We start from the raw sequence: 19761 nt of genomic DNA on the forward strand, positions 1-19761 counted from the left end.
CATAAGTTTGAGATAAGACTAGGTCGCACATTTCTAACTAGACCTCCATTATAAATGGTTTTGCATGGGACCCAAGTTATGTGGTGTTTTGCAAGTCTTCCGCCAATCTTCAAGGCTTAGCTTTACGACAATATAATTTTTTGCTTTGGACATGGAAAAATTGGCTTAGAATGAAGTTGATTTTCATTTGGAGATATGAACAACATAAGTTTGAGATAAGACTAGGTCGCATATTTCTAACCATCACCTCAAATAAAAGCATCTTCAAGTTTAGTAATAAAAACATTCACAAGATTGTAAAATCGAGTTAAATGATATGTTACATCTTCCAATTTTCCGGGGACTCTAGAGAAAAATTGACTTGTTCTATATGTGAGACACCACCAATAACACTGCAACTAGGTGGTCTGTTGTACTTGAATACAAATCATCTATACTATTTTTTTTGTTCCACTTTATGTTCCATCAATCATAACTTGTCATGTATTTATTTAACTTTTCTTATAAAATAGTCAAGGTTTAAAAGGGAAGAAAATAAACATATGACAAGCTATAATTGGTGAAACATAAAATGAAACACAAATTGTGATACAAAAAATTTGTATTCATTGCGCTTATGACTTTTGTATGCTTACATGTAAAACAAATATCCATGTATAAGAGCATCCACAATAGTGGAGCTATTTTTTTAGTTATTTGGCACCACAAAAAACTACTTTATCTATTTTGCCTATTCATTTTACAAAACATCCAGCAGCAGTGGATCTATTTTAGCTTTTAACATAATAAAATAATATAAAGATCACAATAAAATAATATATCTATTATAATAAAATAATACATCCCACTACCCAAAAAACACCACAAATAGCACAATCCACAACCATTGCCAACCAAGAACAACCACTCACAACCACCTAACAACAACTAGCATGCCAAAAACAACCACCCACAACTACTGCCAAAAATCCAAATTAGCCAAAAACCACCACACAAATCACCACAAAACCCAGAGAAACAACTGGGGTATTAAGTTTTTAAATACCATGATATATCCCGAGAGAAATTCTCTATTTTGGGTTCTGGAGTTGCTTTGTTTGGGTTTTGAGGAAGGTTAATTAGAAAGAAATAAACCATTTAAGAACAAAGATTGGTTTTGTGTCCTCAAACAATGTCGGCAATGGAGCTGGGTCGGCGGCGTGGAGCTGGGTCGGCAATGTCGGCAGCGAGGGGAGATGGAGCACAAACCAGAGAGAGAGAACTGGCGGCGTGGAGGACTGGGCGATGAGGGAGAGGAAAAAAAAAGCATTTGGAGGAAAAAGGAAGAAAGAAGAGAAGCCGGAGAGAGAGAAAAAGAAAGAAGAGATAAAATAGTTTTTTAGTGAGAGAAGAGAGAGAGAGAGAGTTTAATAAAATTTTAGCAAAAAATTTTAGCTATCGCTCCACTATTGTTAACATGCATTTTTGTGTTTTGGTAAAGCTAAAATAACTATATAGTTATTTAGGGCCCGTTTGGTACATGTATTTAAAAACTGAAAATTGTTGTTTGAAAATATTTGTAGAAATACATATGGGTAAAAAAGTATGTAGAAATACGTGTAGTATTGTTTAAAAACTAAAAATTGTTGTTTGAAAACACAAACCAAACAACCCCTTAGCTTCACTGCTGCTAATGCTAATTGTACTAACCCTGAATCTTGTCTATAAAAGAAACTTACTCCTAGTTTCGAAATCATCAGGGCGCTAACAAAGTTTGTTAAAGATAATTAATATGGGTTCATCAATTTGTCCCTTCGTGTCTAAGCACTTGCTCCTCTTCTTGTTGATTTTTCATTATCTAAATAGTCTGTCCTTCTCAACTCAGCCACTATGCAAAGATTTTGAGAGTTTTGCCCTGTTGCAATTCAAGCAAAGCTTTGCAATCAATGCCAGCGCTTCTGTTGATCCTTCTGCTTATCCAAAGATTTCATCGTGGAAGGCTGGAGAAAGGAACGATTGTTGTTCGTGGGATGGTGTCCTATGTGATAGAGTTACAGGTCATGTGATTGGTCTTGACCTCAGTAGCAATTATCTCTATGGCTCCATCAACTCCAGCAGCAGCCTTTTCCATCTTGTGCACCTTCAGATGCTCAATCTCGCTGACAATTACTTCAGTTACTCTCAAATTCCCCCAAGTATCAAGTACCTCTCAAACTTAACATATCTCAACCTCTCTATGTCACATTTCAGTAGTCAAATTCCACTAGAAATCTTTGAGCTGTCCAAGTTGGTTTCCCTTGATCTCGGATTCAATCAGTTGAAGCTCCATAAACCCAGCCTAAAAAGTCTTGTTGAGAACTTAACCAGCCTCAAACTTCTTTATCTCAGGGAGGCGGACATATCTTCCCCAGTACCTCATATCTTGGCAAACTTGTCTTCTTTGACAAATCTTGACTTAGGAGGCTGTGGACTGTATGGTGAATTTCCCACACAGATTTTCAAGTTACCCAATCTTCAAGTCCTTTCTGTTGGATTAAATCCAAATCTCACCGGATATCTACCAGAATTTCACACTCACAGTCGCCTTCAATCATTGATACTTAAACATACGGGTTTCTCTGGTAAGCTACCGGATTCAATTGGAAACCTAAAGTCCTTGTATAAATTGGATATCGCTGCTTGCTATTTCTCAGGTTTGATACCAACTTCACTTGGTAACCTTACCAATCTCATCCATTTGCATCTTGCATCCAATAATTTTAGGGGTCAAATTCCCTTTGCATTGGCCAACCTCACACAACTCAGTCGCCTAGGTATTTCCCACAATGCTTTCAGTCCACAGACCTTAACTTGGCTTGGTAAACAAACAAAACTTACTTTTTTGAACTTAGGAGCTGTCAATTTATACGGTGCCATTCCATCTTCTCTTAAGAACATGACCCAACTTGCTGAATTGAGCCTATTGAGTAATCATTTAACTGGTCAAATTCCGTCTTGGCTTGTAAACCTCACCCATATAACTTGTTTGTCACTTGTTGATAATCAATTTACTGGGACGGTGAATTTTGGTTTGTTTCATAAGCTCAAAAATCTTACTGAGCTCCAGCTTTCGGAAGTCCATATATCATTCCCCATCAATTCGACTTTTGAAGCCAGTTTTCCGAAGCTGAAACTTTTAACATTGATGGCATGTAACTTGACTGAGATCCCAAATTTATTGCGTTACCAGGATGAATTGGAGACTGTGTATCTCAATGACAACAAAATTGAAGGTCAAATACCAAAATGGATATTCGACATGGGGAAAGAGACTTTGTTGGGTCTTGAACTAAGTTCCAACTTAATTACAGGTTTTGAGTCCTTCAACAACACTCCGCGTGTTCTTCAATGGGGTAGTTTATTGAGTTTGTCCCTCAGTTCCAACAAGCTGCAAGGACCACTCCCAATTCCACCGCCATCCATCGCCCTTTATACTGTCACATACAATACATTGATCGGAGAAATCTCACCACTGTTTTGCAATCTTTGGTCAATTTTATTACTGAATCTCTCACACAACAACTTGAGTGGCATGCTTCCACAATGTTTTAGCAACTACAGTGAATTTTTGCTAATTTTGGATTTACATAACAACAATTTGCATGGCACACTTCCTGCAACATACAAGGAAGGGTGTGGGTTGAAGCTGATGGATGTGAGTTACAATCGACTCGAAGGGCGGGTACCCAGATCATTGTCCAATTGCAAAATGCTGGAGATTCTTCTTCTTGATAACAATCGGTTTAGTGATATTTTTCCTCCTTGGTTGGGAAAGCTGCCAATGTTGAGGGCTCTAAGTCTACGATCAAATGGCTTCCAGGGTGCTATTGGGAAACCTGAAAGTATTCTTGAATTCCCCAAGTTGCAAATCATTGATGTCTCTTGCAATAACTTTACAGGTAAGTTGCCATCAGAATACTTTCAAATTTGGAACTCCATGAAAGTTTCCAATGCTAGCAACTTGACATATATGAATATAATCTCAACGACCTCATCAGCGAACTACAATTTTGAGATTCCTTTTGATTACTCAATTGTAATGACAAACAAGGGCATCCAAACAGAATATAAGAAGATTCAAGGATTTCTTATAGCCATTGATCTCTCAAGTAATAGATTTGAAGGAGAAATTTCAGAAATCATTGGAAATCTGAAGGGACTTCATTCACTCAACTTATCCAACAACATTCTTAAAGGTTGTATCCCATCATCTTTGGAGAACTTAATGGAACTTGAATCTTTGGACCTTTCTCAAAACAAGTTCTCAGGAGAGATTCCTCAGCAACTATTACAACTCACATTTCTTGCGATCTTCAATGTCTCAAATAACCATCTCACAGGGCCTATTCCACAAGGTCAACAATTCTCTACATTTTCAAATGGTTCATATTTGGGAAATACAGAATTGTGTGGTATCCCTTTGACTAAGAAATGCAAAATTCATGAGCCTTTGACACAGCCACAACCGAATTCCAAACAAGGTGAAGTTTTAAATTTCCCAAGTAAATCTGACTGGGTTGTCATAATGATGGGTTATGGAAGTGGGTTAATAATTGGGTTTGTTATTGGGCAGAACCTAACCATAAGAAAGTTGGAGTGGGTGTTCAAGAATTTAAGAAGGCAGTAAAAATGAATTAAGAAGGGCAAACATAAAGGGATGTAATAGTTATATTTGATTCGCCAGGATTTTCTTCAAAGATTTTTGCCCATGAATCTAGTGTGTCTATAATGTATATATATTTTTGCATTGTACTGTTTTTTCTTTTTCTTTTCTATATTTTTAAATGTTATGGTGTCATTAAAAGATTGAATGTTTGATGTGTAGGAAGGTCTGCAACCCTTGGCAAAAATGAAATTATGCAGCTAAATAAATAGTAACTTCAATTTCATTTGGGACTAATAAAAACATGGGCCTAGAATAAGATAAAGTATTTTAATCTATTACTGATAGATGTTACCAATGCCTAAGCACACAAAACTAGCCATTAGAAATTTGTCTTAACAAAGTTAAGCCAAATATTCTTCTCAAAAAAAAAAAAAAATTCAGCCAAATATATAACAAAAAAGTTTTAAGTTCGAAGAGTAATATATATGTTACAAGCTTACGTAAAAAAGTACCGAATTTGCATCTTCTAGTGTGTCTGTGACATTCAAGGCTCAAATCACCCCTCGCATGGGTTTCAGCTAACTCAACTAGTAAAGTCTCTAATAGTTGAATAAGAGATTTGGAATTCAATTCCTACTTATACCAAAACTAATTGGTATCTTAGTCTAATAATAAAAAGTTATTATTAAGAGCAGACACTAAACTTATTTGAAACTAATAACATGAAACAAGACATTTTTTCCATTGAAAAATATAATTGTAGATTTGCTCTTTTTTAGCATAAGTAAATTAGAATTGCTTAATCTACCAATGACATTCACTAATTAGTTACATGTTGCATCGATAAAATTTTCCCTGTATAACTTCAAGTGAGTTGATGCTTTCTTTGCTCCGAAAATTGTAGATCACTTCAAAAAAGAAAAAAGGAAGCATAAACTCACTTGAAGTTATATAGGGGCAACACAAATTGTCATTGAGACAAAAAATAAATAAAAATTGTAGTTACATTCTGCATCAATACAATTTTCCATTAATATAACATTTATCGTCAGCTTCACAAATTGCAAATGACTAAAAAAAGAAACAAAGTACCAATTCAATTGAAGTTAAGTAAAGACAACACTAATTGTCATTGAGAAAAACAAAAGAATAATTGTGTTGGACTTAGGAAGCAGTAATTGCATATGCTAATTCCAATGAACTTGAGTCTCTTAGGCTCTGCCAGCACAATTAACTCAAGTCTCTTAGGCTCGAGCAACTACAATGAACTCGAGTCTAAGAGACTTGAGATGTTAGTTTGTTAATAAGTTTTGAAAACTTGCTAACTAATGAAATTATTCCTAAAATAGTGTTATTTTGCAACCAAAAAAAAATAATAATAATAATAATAATAATAATCCTAGGATGAAGTGAAATTGACAAACATGGGAGAACAAGCAATCTGAGTTTTTCAAGAGAAGGAGAAAAAGGGAGAACACAAGAGGATATGAATCAATAGTCACAATTAAAATAATATCAATTAATGGTTTAGATTTGGGTGGCTACTGTAAACCCCCCAACAAAATGGGGGTACAATAGAATTACCCCTTTCTATAAGTCACAAAATTGATAACAAGAGATTGGGTAAGCCCTACCCTATGGTTTCATGTTCTCTTTGATCTAGGTTTTAATGCCATGACTACTGTAAGTCTCTATTTATTTTGAAGTTTTTGTTTATTTATTTTTGGCTGAAACAGACATGTTACTGTTTAAGCAGGCAATGTAGCTTTCTGAAATGGGCATTTTGGAATCTTCATTATACCCATTCTATGAGAAACCTTTCTAAATTTTCAGGTATGGGCCATTATGTCCATTAATACCATTTCTTTAGCAAAAAATGTTTGTACCATACAACAAAAATAACTACCACAATTTGTTGGCACAACCTCTACATTTATTTGTTTTGTTGAAGTAAAAGGTACCACGAGCCTTATAACTCAACTAACACCTCCTAGTGTTACCAACAGAAATGTTCATGGTTCAAATCTCCTATCTCTCTTATGTAATTAACAAATTTATCAATAATAATAATAATAATGAGCAAAATATCATTTTGGAAACCTTACCAAAAGTCTGTTCTTCATTCTTAAACTATCGAAAATGTTTCACTTCTTGTCCTTAAAATTTTAAAAATATCTTTTTTCATCCCTGAACAATTTATAATTAAAAAAAAATCTTTTTCTGCCCCTATTTTTGTCTCTAAACTATTGAAAGCAAATATTTACAAAGTTTAAGGATGAAAAAACAAACTTTTGATAAAGTTTAAGGACCAAAATAATATTTTACCCAAATAATAATAATAATAAAAGGCAATCATGCTCAAGGGTGGCTTCACATTGTGTCCAGAGTGATCACAGGACCACCCTAACTTGGAAAAAAATAATTAATATATATAAATTTTGTGATTTTTTTATCATTAAAAACAATTTTGTGAGCACCTAAATTTTTTTTTAGGCCCAACATAATTAAACTTTGGACAAAGTTTGACAACAACTTGATTATAGCCTTATAAACTAAAATTACAACTCCACTCAATATTTTTTTATTGGACGTGAATTTTGACAAATTCACTATTGAATTAAATTTATTTCCTATGTTTTCCATACTTGCAAAATTTCAAAAAGATCAAAAATCAATAGTTATAGCATCAATCAAATGTTTAAATTTCGAACTTTTGTAGTATAAAATTATACATAAAAAATAAGTTTATGGATTGAATAGTAAATAACATCTAATTGGCATAAAATTTTACTTGTGTTTTAAGAACATAAAAAACATAAAATTCAATGGTTAGATTCTCAAAATATGTATACATGTTAATTTGTTTAGTGAGAGTTGTAGCCTTAGGCTACAACTAAGTTTGTAGCCAAACTTTGTTTTTAAACTTTAGTTTCCTTAACAATATATTAGGCCCTTAAAAAAAAAAGTCCCAAGAAAAATTTTAACTATAATTTTGAAAGAGATGTAACTGTCAGTATTGATAATGAGACTATCATGCAACAATTTTAAAATAAAAAAATTCAAAGAAGAGAATTGTAAGACTTTATGTATATACGTGTTTTTTTATATATATACAATATATGAAGTTCTTTTTTATTAGATTTTGTATAATTTAAGTTTCTTAACGACCACCCCGAAAAAAATCCCTAAATCTGCAACTGAGCATCCTGCATGACTATCTAGAAGACAAGAACTGTCCTACATAGGGCATTCTGCAATTCATGGCCCTTTAGCCTTTAGGTAGTAATCTGTTCTTTTTTGGTTAATGGGCAGTACTTCCCCCAACTTTCCGAGCGCTGGCTGCCCCATGAATACAATGTACATGTTCCAATATGAATTATCAATTTAAAAATTGAAACAATGGCGTGCAACTAACTAGAAACTACCACTCATGCTTCACTTTCACATGGATGCTGCCCTAATGAGCTATCACAAGAGCTTTAAAACGTTGAGAAAAAACAGCGTTATGTCATGTTTTGCAACATCTATTTTCAATAGCGAGACCATGAGATCAACACAAGCACAAAAGCACTGAATTCTAACGTAGTAAAATTCAGGAGGAAAATGCACATAAAGAAACTGCATAAATGGTGCCACGTGCTATTGCTAAGCAAGAAAATGGCATTACGTCTATGATTCCATCAAATACTAGGGCCTTGTTTGGATGGTGAGTGAGTGATATCCTATCCCTCATCACCCAAAACTCATCATCCTATAATTCATTTTTTATCACTTGCAAATCCCCAAGCCAACTTATACACTAGCTCTGTTTGGCCCTTAAACCCGGTTGCGTTTTCATTCTAAAAACTCAAAATTGTCAACTTTTTGTGGAAGCCACGGATTAACTTGGTGCAGTGAGTACAAAATGGCTACCCGCGTGATTAATGAAACCCCTTCTCTCTCATATCCCACTTCAATTTTAGCTCTTCTTCATTTTCAACTCAAATATGAAGCACAATACCCACATGAAAATTGCAGCTATTTACTCCACACACACACAAAAGCTTAAAAAAAATTTGCACAGAGCGTATTTTTTCTTCCCCACTCCAAAACTCATTTTTTTTTGCCTTACCCACAGCCCAGATTTTCTCTCTTCCCCACTCCAAATCTCAGATTTTGTTTCTCTTACCCATAGCCCATATTTTCTCTCTTCCCCACTCCAAATTTCAGATTTCTTTTCCTCTTACCCACAGCCCAAAAACAACAGATACAAACTCTTTCAAACATACAAACATAAACTCATAGATACCCAACCCAGAACAACGTCTATGCCACCAAGATGACAACCCACAACCCGGAACCATGAGACCCACTGCCGAGACAGAGACGGAGAAGGAGAAGGAGAAGGAGAAGAAGGAATACTTGAGCTTCAGCTGGAGTGGCAGGCAGAACGGTGAGAGTAATGGGTTGTGTTAATGGCATATGGGTATGGAGAGGAGAGTGGCTTGGGAAGAGAAGAGGAAGAGGAAAAAAGGAAAGAAAAGATACGTTCTGGAAGAGAGGAGAGAATCATTGGTAGTCATGTGAGCTGGCAAGGAAAAAACAAGACACAGACAATGGGCCCCATAATATGAATATATTTACAAAAATGCCACCATCACTCTATTTCCATCACTCAAAAACACTTTCTTTTTTTTTTTCATTCTCACTCACTCATAACTCATTTTGGTGAGTTTTGAGTAATGGAAACAAAAATTGAAAACAAATCTAAACAAGTGTAGCATGCGTGGGACCCACAGATTTTGAGAGTGATGAGTGATGAAAAACACAAAATCCAAACACCTCCTAATCCATTCTGGAGTAACATGCTTGTTGATAAGCACCCCCAGCTCTATTGAGATTACATCCAACCCAAAAAAAAAAATGAACATAACATAAAGCAGACATATTTGAATATGAAGATCAATGCTCCATTTACTTTTGCCTATGGTGCAGTAAACAGTTGAAAAGATAATATGAAACCTTGTCTTTATTCAATTATTCACAGGACCAAAAAGAGCACAGATGTACAGGAGATAACCAGATCTTCTGAATTCATCTCTAAACCTGATAGAACCTCTATACTTTTAAATCAGAAGGTTATGAACTTTCAATTAATAATATCGCAATTGAACCCTTCTACAAATTTTCCATTGATCAGGCATCATGTTCAACCCCTTACCAGTATAAAACAATGAGCTAGACTTACGTTTAAAAAGACAGGCTAGGCTCTAAGTTGTTTCAGCACAAGGGATTGAGAGGACCCCAACTTTTTGAGAAATGCCCCACGTCAAAAAATCAATGCCTTGGGCTCTGCACAAGATTGGTGATTTGATATATATAAGTTCAGCTATATCATGGCAGAGATAAAGAATTTTGAGCAAAACAAAAATCAAGAAGATATCAATTGATATGCAACAGAAAAGCATTATGTAGAACAATGAAAGGTTTAGCAACACACCAGCCTTCAATGTGTGGTGTAAGTGATCAGAATTTATGTCGATGCCTTCAGTGGACTTCAATCTGTTTGCCTCTACTTTTTTTCTCACCTTTGAAGAGCTCAAAGAGCCTTCAACTATAAAAAATGAGTACACGTCAAATTTGAAGATGAAAAAGCAATATGAGAAATGCCTATTGAACTCCATAAGATAAAGATAAATATAAATCACAAATAACAATTACACTTTTTATTTACAATCAAAGGGTTTGAAATGAAATTTGCAAATAACATTGGCTCATGTCAGCATGGAATTGATAGCCGAATTGGATTCAGGACATCAGAATATTGGACATTGTAAGATGCTAACAAAATCATGCAGGACAGTGTTGCAAAAAGGGAGGAAAGGGATGGGGAGAGGGAACACCTAGGCTTCATAACTTGGAGCTGCCTGCACAGAATCATCACCAAGCTAGAGAGAATATTTCTCAATTCCAGATTAGTCACTAAATTCAAAATTACAGCAATGTTTCCTCTAGGGCCTATAAATAGGGCCCCAGATTACATAAAATAATAAATGGAAACCAAATCATAACTAAGATTGCAATCAAATTCATTACAACCCTCAAAATAAAATAAAATTCAAATCAATTCAAATCCTAAATCTAGACCAATGGAATCAAATCAGCATTAAGCTAGTGTCTGCAGTCTGCACCACAAAAGCTAGAAAGGTTTAACAATCAGCTAATCCATTCAACAAGATTTAAAAGAGATGAAAAATAACTTGTCTTTGATTTAGCAAACACAGACGACATGATACAGGCAACTCAAATTTCAGGATGGCAGATCTGGTTGGTTCCCAATAGACAAACTTAACTCAACTAAGGTGTTAAATTGGGTCAAATATATAGATTCTTTTTCAAATAATCAAGCTTGGCCACTTTTATCCTTTCCACCATTGTATTCTATCTAATATCATTTACTTTATCACCTCCTTATTAAACATATTCTCCTCCACTTTCTGTGTATTCATATTGTTTTAGGCCTCCCTCAACTTATTTTCACTCCTTCAACTTGATTTAAATTATTCTTTCTCTAATGCATTTCCCTATCCAGCTGTCTCCGCCCTCGCCCCCCCCCACACACACCAAAAAAATAAAATAAAACACTATTTGGAAATTATCTTATTCAACCTTTTGTTTCCTAAAAAGCCCCTAGTTTGTCAAAAGTATATTCTTGATAATGGAACTATTAAGTTGTAACACGTAAGTATAGCCAGGTAAGAGACTTGATCAAGTAGGAGCACCATGTTTATTATTAACAAAAAGCATTTTGGTAAGCCTACACCCTGTTTATTATCATCAAAAAGCATTTGGGTAAACCTTTTTACCTTGCCATTCCCATACTACTTTTGACTCGCCCTTCACCAGCTTTGGATGACGATCTACTCGGGAATCTTCTTGAACCAGTTCTTCTACCTGCAAAGTATAGGGGAAATTATTAACAAAACTAATAACAACGTAATAATAATAAACTCAATATAAGTAAAATATCATCAATGATATAGGTTTAGTATAAGGGAAAACATATAAGCATTTATAAATAAAAACAAATCAATGGTCCTCAACAAGCGCACCTGACTTGCATTAGTTCATAATATCATAAAATTACTCTTGAAGATTTTGGATAAACTCTTTTTTTTATGGGTGAAGATTTTTTACAAACATTAGAATTTAGGAAGAAAACAAATTAGATAAATCTTTATCAGCTACAGGAGTTATGAGAAAAATATGCACTAGTAGGAGTTGTTCAATTCAAGTTAAAGGCCCAAAAAGATTTAAGGCCAAACGAATGAAGGCCAAGGTTGTGAGAAAATACATGATTTCCAAATATTGAACAGATGATATGGCTTCCTAAAGATGAATGGCTCAAATTTTTTTTTTTTAATTATTATTATTATTGGTAACTTACACAAGCACCTGATGGGTTTTGAATTCACAATCTCTCCCTCCACCTTGCTCTTTAAAAGGTAAGGTGGTACCATTTGAGCTAGTGCTCTTTGGCATGATTTATTGTAGTGACTCCAAGTAGTAAGGCCTGTAAGCCAAAATGAGACTATGGCAAAAAGATAGACGGCTAAAGGAGATTCACGTCATCAGTGCAATGGAGAAAAATAAGCTAACTTTGGTTGTACTCAAAGGTGTAAGGCATTTTGAGAATTTTATTAAGTCAAAATGTGCCCAGATTGATACAAAATAATCACTTTTGTATACACGTAGATAATATATCAAAAGGAACAAAAAGGGATGCAACCCTATGTACACTTACATATTAACTAAAACAGAGAGGTATGAATTCAAACATTCAAAACTGGTTGGCTAACTCCTGCACCAGTACTCCAATTCCTCCAAAAAAGGTCATTGCAATGAGATCATAGATGAACAAAGGCAACTTTGTTATCTCACAAAAGCATGTCATTTTATCAACACATACCAACACATGCAATTTTAAACTCCGGTAGAATACAACATCAGGAGATTTCATTTAGTCCAAATCTTTGGAACTCAAATGTAGCAACTGAAAGCTTGTAGACTAAATTGTGAAAGGATCAAACCACATGGGGTAAATTGTAACTTCCCCCAAAAAGTTACTGCTTTGGAATTGTATCTATACTAATCCTTTGTGGAAAGAATTTATTTAGGTGAAATAATATCCAAGGACAAAAAAATACCTTTTTCCATAACACACGGTTTTTCCTCTCTCTTGGCAGAAGAAGATGATCTCTTAACCTAGAAGCAACAACCCAAGGTTCACACTCCCCATTTTCTCTCTTTGACAACAACGCATTATCTTCGAGTATTTCACAAACCTATCACATTGGACACAAAGAATGTTATGTTTAAATAAAAAGATTCAGAAAATGGAATCAATAAAGGGATAAAAATCAGGGATAATTTTTTCTCTCCTAAAATGTGCACGGATCAGGAATATAAAGGGAAATCAACATCAAGTTAGAAGAGAAGTATGCACACCTAGCCATGCGTTACTAAGCTATACTAAAAACAATCCATGAAAAAACATGTACATGAAAGAAGAGAAATAGATTCCAGCAGTCCTGGAACTCCTAACTCCCAAGAAAGATAAAGGGCTTTTTTTGTGAAAGTGAAACAGGGAGATAGCAAATTTAAACAGGGAGACACCCAAACTTGGTGCCACACAAGTACACAATTCACCTATGGCAATAATAATAAAGCAAGAAATTGATGAAGGAATGGATGTAAAAAAAAAAAGATTCTACCTTCACATATATGAATCTTCTTTGAATCTCACTACAATGTCCTGTTCAACTGTTAAGTTCAGGCACTAAAATCAAGTATTCAGGGACAGCTACCTCTATTGCCAAACTTTTATACAAAATAAAGATGCCAGTATGCATATGTAAAACTACAGAAATGCCAGTTGCACCAAATGATGTGCACTGAGGGCCAGCAAATTTATATCCAGCATAATTTGCTCCTTACATTGAAGCAAAAGATATGCTTTCTTCTCATGGAAACAGTGTCATCATCCAAGAGTAGTTGGATAGAGTCAAACAAGGTCTGCTTACTGATTTTTTTTATTAGATTTTTCTCAGATTATGGTGCACTTACAATTATTTGTCCAGTGGTAGGCTTAAAAGTAATGTCTTGTTACCCGGGTTGTTTAATTCTTAGAGTTATAGTACATCATGAGTAATATCGTAAAAGGTTCATCACCGATGGTCCAACTCAAGTAGCATCCTGGGAAGGGTAGTTTGAATACATTCCTATCCTTCAACACATGAAGTGGCCATTGTCAAGACTCAAACTCACACACTTGCACTTGACAGCCCAAGTCCTTATCATAGCACCATGTAGTTCAAAAACCAAAAAGGCTACTTTCTTCCTGCTATATGGTGCATCTTTATCTCCATTTCTTTGCTACTGTGATCTCACTATTATTCAATTTCCAGGTCAGCTCAACCAAACTCAACAAAATATTCTTCATTCACCATCATATACATGTATTGGAAGCTGTCTTGTTCCCATCTCCTCAATATGACAGACCTAGGGTTTCATGACTAACTTACAACCTATAAACGATCTATCTGCTATATATTTCCAACAATAAACCATTGGAATTTCTAAGACAGCAAGATTAACACATTTCAGGATGAGAAGGAGGTGGCAATGAAATGAAACAAGAAACTAATATTCAGTTGGCTGTACCAGAAAATAACACAGGGCCTCATATACCTGGTGATAAAGTTCTTCGACTCTGCTTGATATATATCGTCTCTGACGAACTTTCCAGAATAACACTGTGCATCCAATAAGCTGTAAAATTTTGATATCGTCAACAAACTTCAACATAATCATACTAGAACACGCAAATTGAAAGGTGGTCTTTTAGAAATGGAATACCAGTGTGGAAACTGGGAAAACTATAAGAGCATACTCAGAGAGCCACTGACGGATACGACAGGCAACTGGCTTGTAATGCTCTGCTAACAAGTCAGGACACTTCAACTCTTTGATCCTACAATAAAAAGAAAAGAAATGTAGAATAAAATGATGGAACATCCAACCTGAGGTCCTGCAGCATTCATTAAATCTTAAGATTTCTAGATTGAAAATAAAATGATATACCCATGAGGATCTGTCCTTGTCTCCAATAATCTATTAACAGCATCCATTGCCCTTTGTTTTGTATACAAAAAGGTACCATCGTCCAAGCCAACATTTTTCGCCAAATCATGTCCATCTAACTCCTTCCATATATCATCCTCTCTGACCTGACAATGGGTATAAAGTTAGAACTACAAATGTGGGCAACAAAACTCAAGAATGTTGCATTCACTGACATACATATGTAACAATAGTATAGAACCAATTGTAATGAAGTTAAGAGGGTTGCAAAGGTGACAGACCCAAACTGACCCAAGTCCATTGCATAAAAAATGAGCTTGTGCTTCACAAAGATGAATTTCTATCCACTTCAACTGCGATTTCATTATATACAAATTACAAATCAGAAAGACATACGTGATATTCAAAGGTAAATTACGCATTTTTCTATCCCAAGCACATAAGTGCACCAGAATGAATAAGTTTCTTAGGACACACAAGTTTCTTAGCTGTTTCATTAATATCTCCATCTTCTACACACAACTTCCCATGCTTTCTATAACCACGAACACATTCCAACTTGCCTTGGTTACATTCTCCATTACTCGGACAAGGCTCATAGAAATCTGTAAAGTATCCGAATTGATTCAAATGTAGCATTAATAGAAGTAGTAAAGATCAAACTAGAACCTATTTCTCAGGACCAGTGTATTTAATATTGATAGCGGTACTACATAACAGGAGATATTAAACAAGAACATATTTATAGGTCAGTCTAAACAAGCATGCAAGAGTGAGTTTATATAGAAAAGCCACGAGAGTCCTACCAATTAAATGAAGCAGGAGTACAAATGTAACACAGCCCTAAAGGAACAAGGGCCCATATGGTAGATGGAACTTCAAGACACGATCTTCATCCCACTATTTTGAAGCATATGATAGATGGTGGAACACCCAGATATTACTTTTATAAGCAAAACTTAAGTACAATTCTTTCCAAACACTACATTAGGTTCCCCAATTAAATTCAAACATATAGTTGCATTGACCAATAAAGCACAAACAGTGTTATATTTTTTTTCAAGAACAATTAAAATGGATGCACTTATGAGTTTGAATTCAATTGGTGAACCTAACATACTGTACCTAAGGAATTGTACCTAAGTTTTACACTATTTTTATAACACTAGATGAGTACAATTCAAGAAAGTTGCAACACACATCTGTTGCATTTAAGACCCAAATTTTTGTTGTCCTATATCCCATCAAAAGTCTACTTTGCAAACTTGTCCGCCAAAGTTTTGGGATTAAGGCTTGGTTTTTGTTGTTGTTGCATTTATATATGTATATATGCACCAGTTAATGGACGTCTTCTTCAGATAGCACATAAAACTGCAAACAGTGCCAATATAGATTTGCTTGGGTTTGGAGCAACATTCATGAAACCATTAGTACTTTAAAAGAGGCTTGAATATGAGATAACTAAGTCCAGCTCCTAAAACAGCCTACCACGCAACTCGGCTTGCCTCAATGATCATGCTACTAAACAAAAATTCTTTCACTTTGTTCCATAGAAATGAATTTTTGAGTGATAACCCACTAATTAAATAAACATATATTCAAATAATTCATATAGGAAATCAATCACATTGTGTAACCAATTGAATTGAGAAATACCCACAAAGATTAAACATTACATCCAATATTAGTACATAAACAGAAACCCAAGTAACAATTTATCATGAAGTAAGTACCGGAGATAGAATCTGGGGAGTGAGAGTTGTGGGAATCACAGAAGGGCTTTGGTTGGCGGTCGATGAGAGTGAAGAAGACGTTGCAACAAACGGCGACAGAGGAAGCGATGGCGAGCACCGCCACGAGTCTCAGGAACTCGTCCTTAGAGGAAAAGAAGTTCTGTGGGGGTTCCTTTATAGACTTCAGCAATGAATTTGATGATACAGAAGAAGGACGACGATGAAGACCACTACGAGTGGAAGACATGGCTTCGTTTCTTTAGTCTGAGAATTGTCGCAAAAGAAAAAGGAAATGGGGGAGGGGAGGGAATGATAAAGGGAAATGTGATTTTGAAGCTGTACGTAGTTTCGCCTTTTTGAGTTTTTTTTTTTTTTTTTTTTTTTTTAAGATCGGCTTTTTGAGTTTGGAACTTCAAGAAAATAAAATTTAAAAAAAAAAAAATCAAAGGTTTCTCTTTTTTCTTTTTTTAATACTAATAATTAATATGCAATGAATTTTTTTTTTTTTTAAGACAGTTTCAATCTATAGCGTTCGTTCTTGATGATACTCAGATTTTTTATTTAACAATCATAAATTTTACTAGTCAGTGACGGACCCACTAAGGGGTTGGGGGCCATGGTCCCCTTCACCCAATTTTTTTGAAAAATTTAAATAATATATAGGATAAACAAAAAATGTCTAATTCACCAATATCATAATTCAATAATTCATAAAAAAAAAAATCTCATAGAAAAAAAAAATTTTCCTGGGTTACAACAATTTATATAACTTTTTTAATTGATTTATAAACTATGGGAAAGTGAATTACAATATTTATATTTTTTTCAAAAGATAAAATGCCAAAAAAATTTTAGAAACTAATATTGATGACGTAGCATTGCCAATTCTTAATATTAATATTCCAATTTTTTAAAATTCTCAAACAAAGTTTTGAAAAACTTCACTAATGTGATTTTCAGTTGCATTCAAAAATATGAGATTATCATATTAGTGAGTAGGTCAACATGATAAAATCAACATATTAATTTCAATTACCCAAAATTTGGAGATCTAAAGTCCTCTTCTTCATTTTTTCTTCTTCTTCAAAAAACGTTAGAATATCATATGGTAACTTTCAACTTTTTTTGTTAATATTATATCCTTCTTGACTTAAATATTTAAGTAATAGAGTGCAATTTTTTGTCTACCATGATTTTTTTTTTTTTTAATAAACCATGTCACATGAAATTTTTTTGGTTCATGCTTTGGTCCCCCTAGGTTCAAATCCTGGTTCCATCCTTGTTACCAATTGAGCTAACTGGAACCTACTATACAATACTTATTTTGAAAATACTCAACTATTCTACATTTCTATAGAAAATTTTCACAAAATAATAAAAATAAAAGAGATTTATATATATGGTTTGGGTATAGATTTGCCTTAAAGGAAATCGAATTGAAGCTCCTTTGCGCTAACATGTTTGGATCACAAGGGTAGAGTTCTAGCACTGAATGAGTTCCTCCTTATAGCTATGAAGCATTTAAGTTTTCATAACAGCATCCCAGCAACTTAGCCAAATTTTCACATTGTTTGAAGAGCAAACAGTTTAATTTACCTATATTTTTAAATACATTTTCCAACAAACTCTCTAACCATTCTTTATTACATTTAAATATTATTTTTTCATCATTTCTTTAATATTGTTATTATTCTTTATTCTTAACGTGCACAGGAAAAAAAAAAAAAAAAAGAGGTTGAATATTTTAGTTATAAAAATATATTTGGAGAGCAATAAGAGCATCTCCAATGGCTTTTTTAAAACCAGTTTTAAAGAGAAAACACCCAAAAAACGCACTCCAACAGCTTCTCCATCTCCTTTTTTTTTAAGAATTGCTATAGACTACCGTGTTTCTCTACAAGTACAGAACACTGTAGAGTTTCTTGTTTACACTTCAAACATTGTTAACTATTATAATAATCAGTTATTAAATAAAAAAATGTTGGAAGATGTATAGTTGTTAAAAAAAGAATAAATAATGAATAAAGAAATAATATTTAAATGAGATAGAATTTGTTAGAAGATATATTTAAAAAAGTAAATAGGTAAAAGGTAAATGTTACTGTTCACTATTTAAACAATACAAAAATATAAAAAAGCTATTAGATGCTCTAATAACTTTTCATGTATGGAAAGTATAGTAGCTTTATCTACTCTATTTTTTAAGAGGTTATTGGATCTAAATTTTGTGGGTTTGTTTTCCAAACATAATTTTAGAGAGGCTATTGGAAATGCCCTGATAAAGTGGGCTCTCTCTTCTAGATTTGGTTTTCTCCTAAACTGCTTTATTTGACTTTGAGATGGATTATTGTAGAGCTTTGAATTTTTGGTTTCTCAATTTGTATTAATGCTCCTGACTCCCGAGGTGGATTCCATGAATTGATGCTCTATTTTTTTTTTTTTTTGGTAGATTTTTCATGAGATCTTTTTATCTCTCCTAGCATATAGTGTTTTTATATTTTTCTTTTATTTGTACGTATTTGATGTTAGTAATAAAATTAATGTCAGAGAAAGTATCAAAGAACTTTTATTCTTTTTCTTTTTTTGGTGGAGAATCAAATTTTGATTCTTTCTAAACACTAAGGACCAACCATTATTAATAAAATACAAGTATAACGATTACACATTCTATACACATTTACTTTAAAGACACAATTTCATAATTTCACAATTTTAAATGAAATCATGTTTTCAAAATACAATTTTAAAGGAAATGTGGACAGAGTATACAATAAAATGAGTGTAACAAAATTTTCCCATAAAATATTGTCTCTTTATTAGCATATAAAACATAGGAAATATTCGGATGATTATTAAGCTAACAATCTGACACTCTATGATATTATTTAATTCTTTTTATGAAAAACAATTTGGTTTGAATAGACTCTATGATATTATTCAATTCTTTTTATGAAAAACAATTTGGTTTGAATAGACTTTCTTCTCCAATTTATTGTAAGGAAAAAAAATTAGATCATTAATAACATTAATAGCATATGTTTAAAATGAGAAATTAACACATTTAAAATTTTATCTCTATATATTTGAGGGAAATATATATATATATAGAAATTTGAGGGGGAAATATTGATTATTGAACCCAAATTAAATATTCAGAACAAAATGTATAATCAAGGGGGGGGGGGGGGGGGGTAAAGAAAGGCATTTTAGCTCTGCAGCCAGCATATAAAATTTGCAATAGGTGACTGATAAAATCTTTGCAATGGGAATTTCGATGATACA

At 33.8% G+C, this 19761-nt stretch overlaps 2 protein-coding genes across 2 annotated transcripts; one reads left to right on the forward strand and one right to left on the reverse strand.

The window, feature by feature from the left end:
- The first annotated feature begins 1766 nt into the window (after positions 1-1766).
- On the forward strand, positions 1767-4665 carry LOC142614229 (receptor-like protein 7). The gene has a single exon (XM_075786794.1). It carries the CDS (start codon positions 1772-1774, stop codon positions 4643-4645), a length of 2874 nt encoding a protein of 957 aa, XP_075642909.1. The 5' UTR covers positions 1767-1771; the 3' UTR covers positions 4646-4665.
- A 5161-nt stretch (positions 4666-9826) lies between these two features.
- On the reverse strand, positions 9827-16833 carry LOC142611942 (uncharacterized). The gene is made up of 10 exons (XM_075784088.1): positions 16480-16833; positions 15224-15351; positions 14929-15099; positions 14747-14892; positions 14522-14636; positions 14354-14434; positions 12811-12948; positions 11470-11557; positions 10104-10217; positions 9827-9955 (listed from the first exon to the last, which is right to left on the reverse strand). Exons 1-10 carry the CDS (start codon positions 16724-16726, stop codon positions 9933-9935), a joined length of 1251 nt encoding a protein of 416 aa, XP_075640203.1. The 5' UTR covers positions 16727-16833; the 3' UTR covers positions 9827-9932.
- Between the last annotated feature and the right edge of the window lie 2928 nt (positions 16834-19761).

The sequence above is a fragment of the Castanea sativa genome, chromosome 10, assembly GCF_040712315.1.
Source record: "Castanea sativa cultivar Marrone di Chiusa Pesio chromosome 10, ASM4071231v1".
Classification (NCBI taxonomy): Eukaryota; Viridiplantae; Streptophyta; class Magnoliopsida; order Fagales; family Fagaceae; genus Castanea; species Castanea sativa.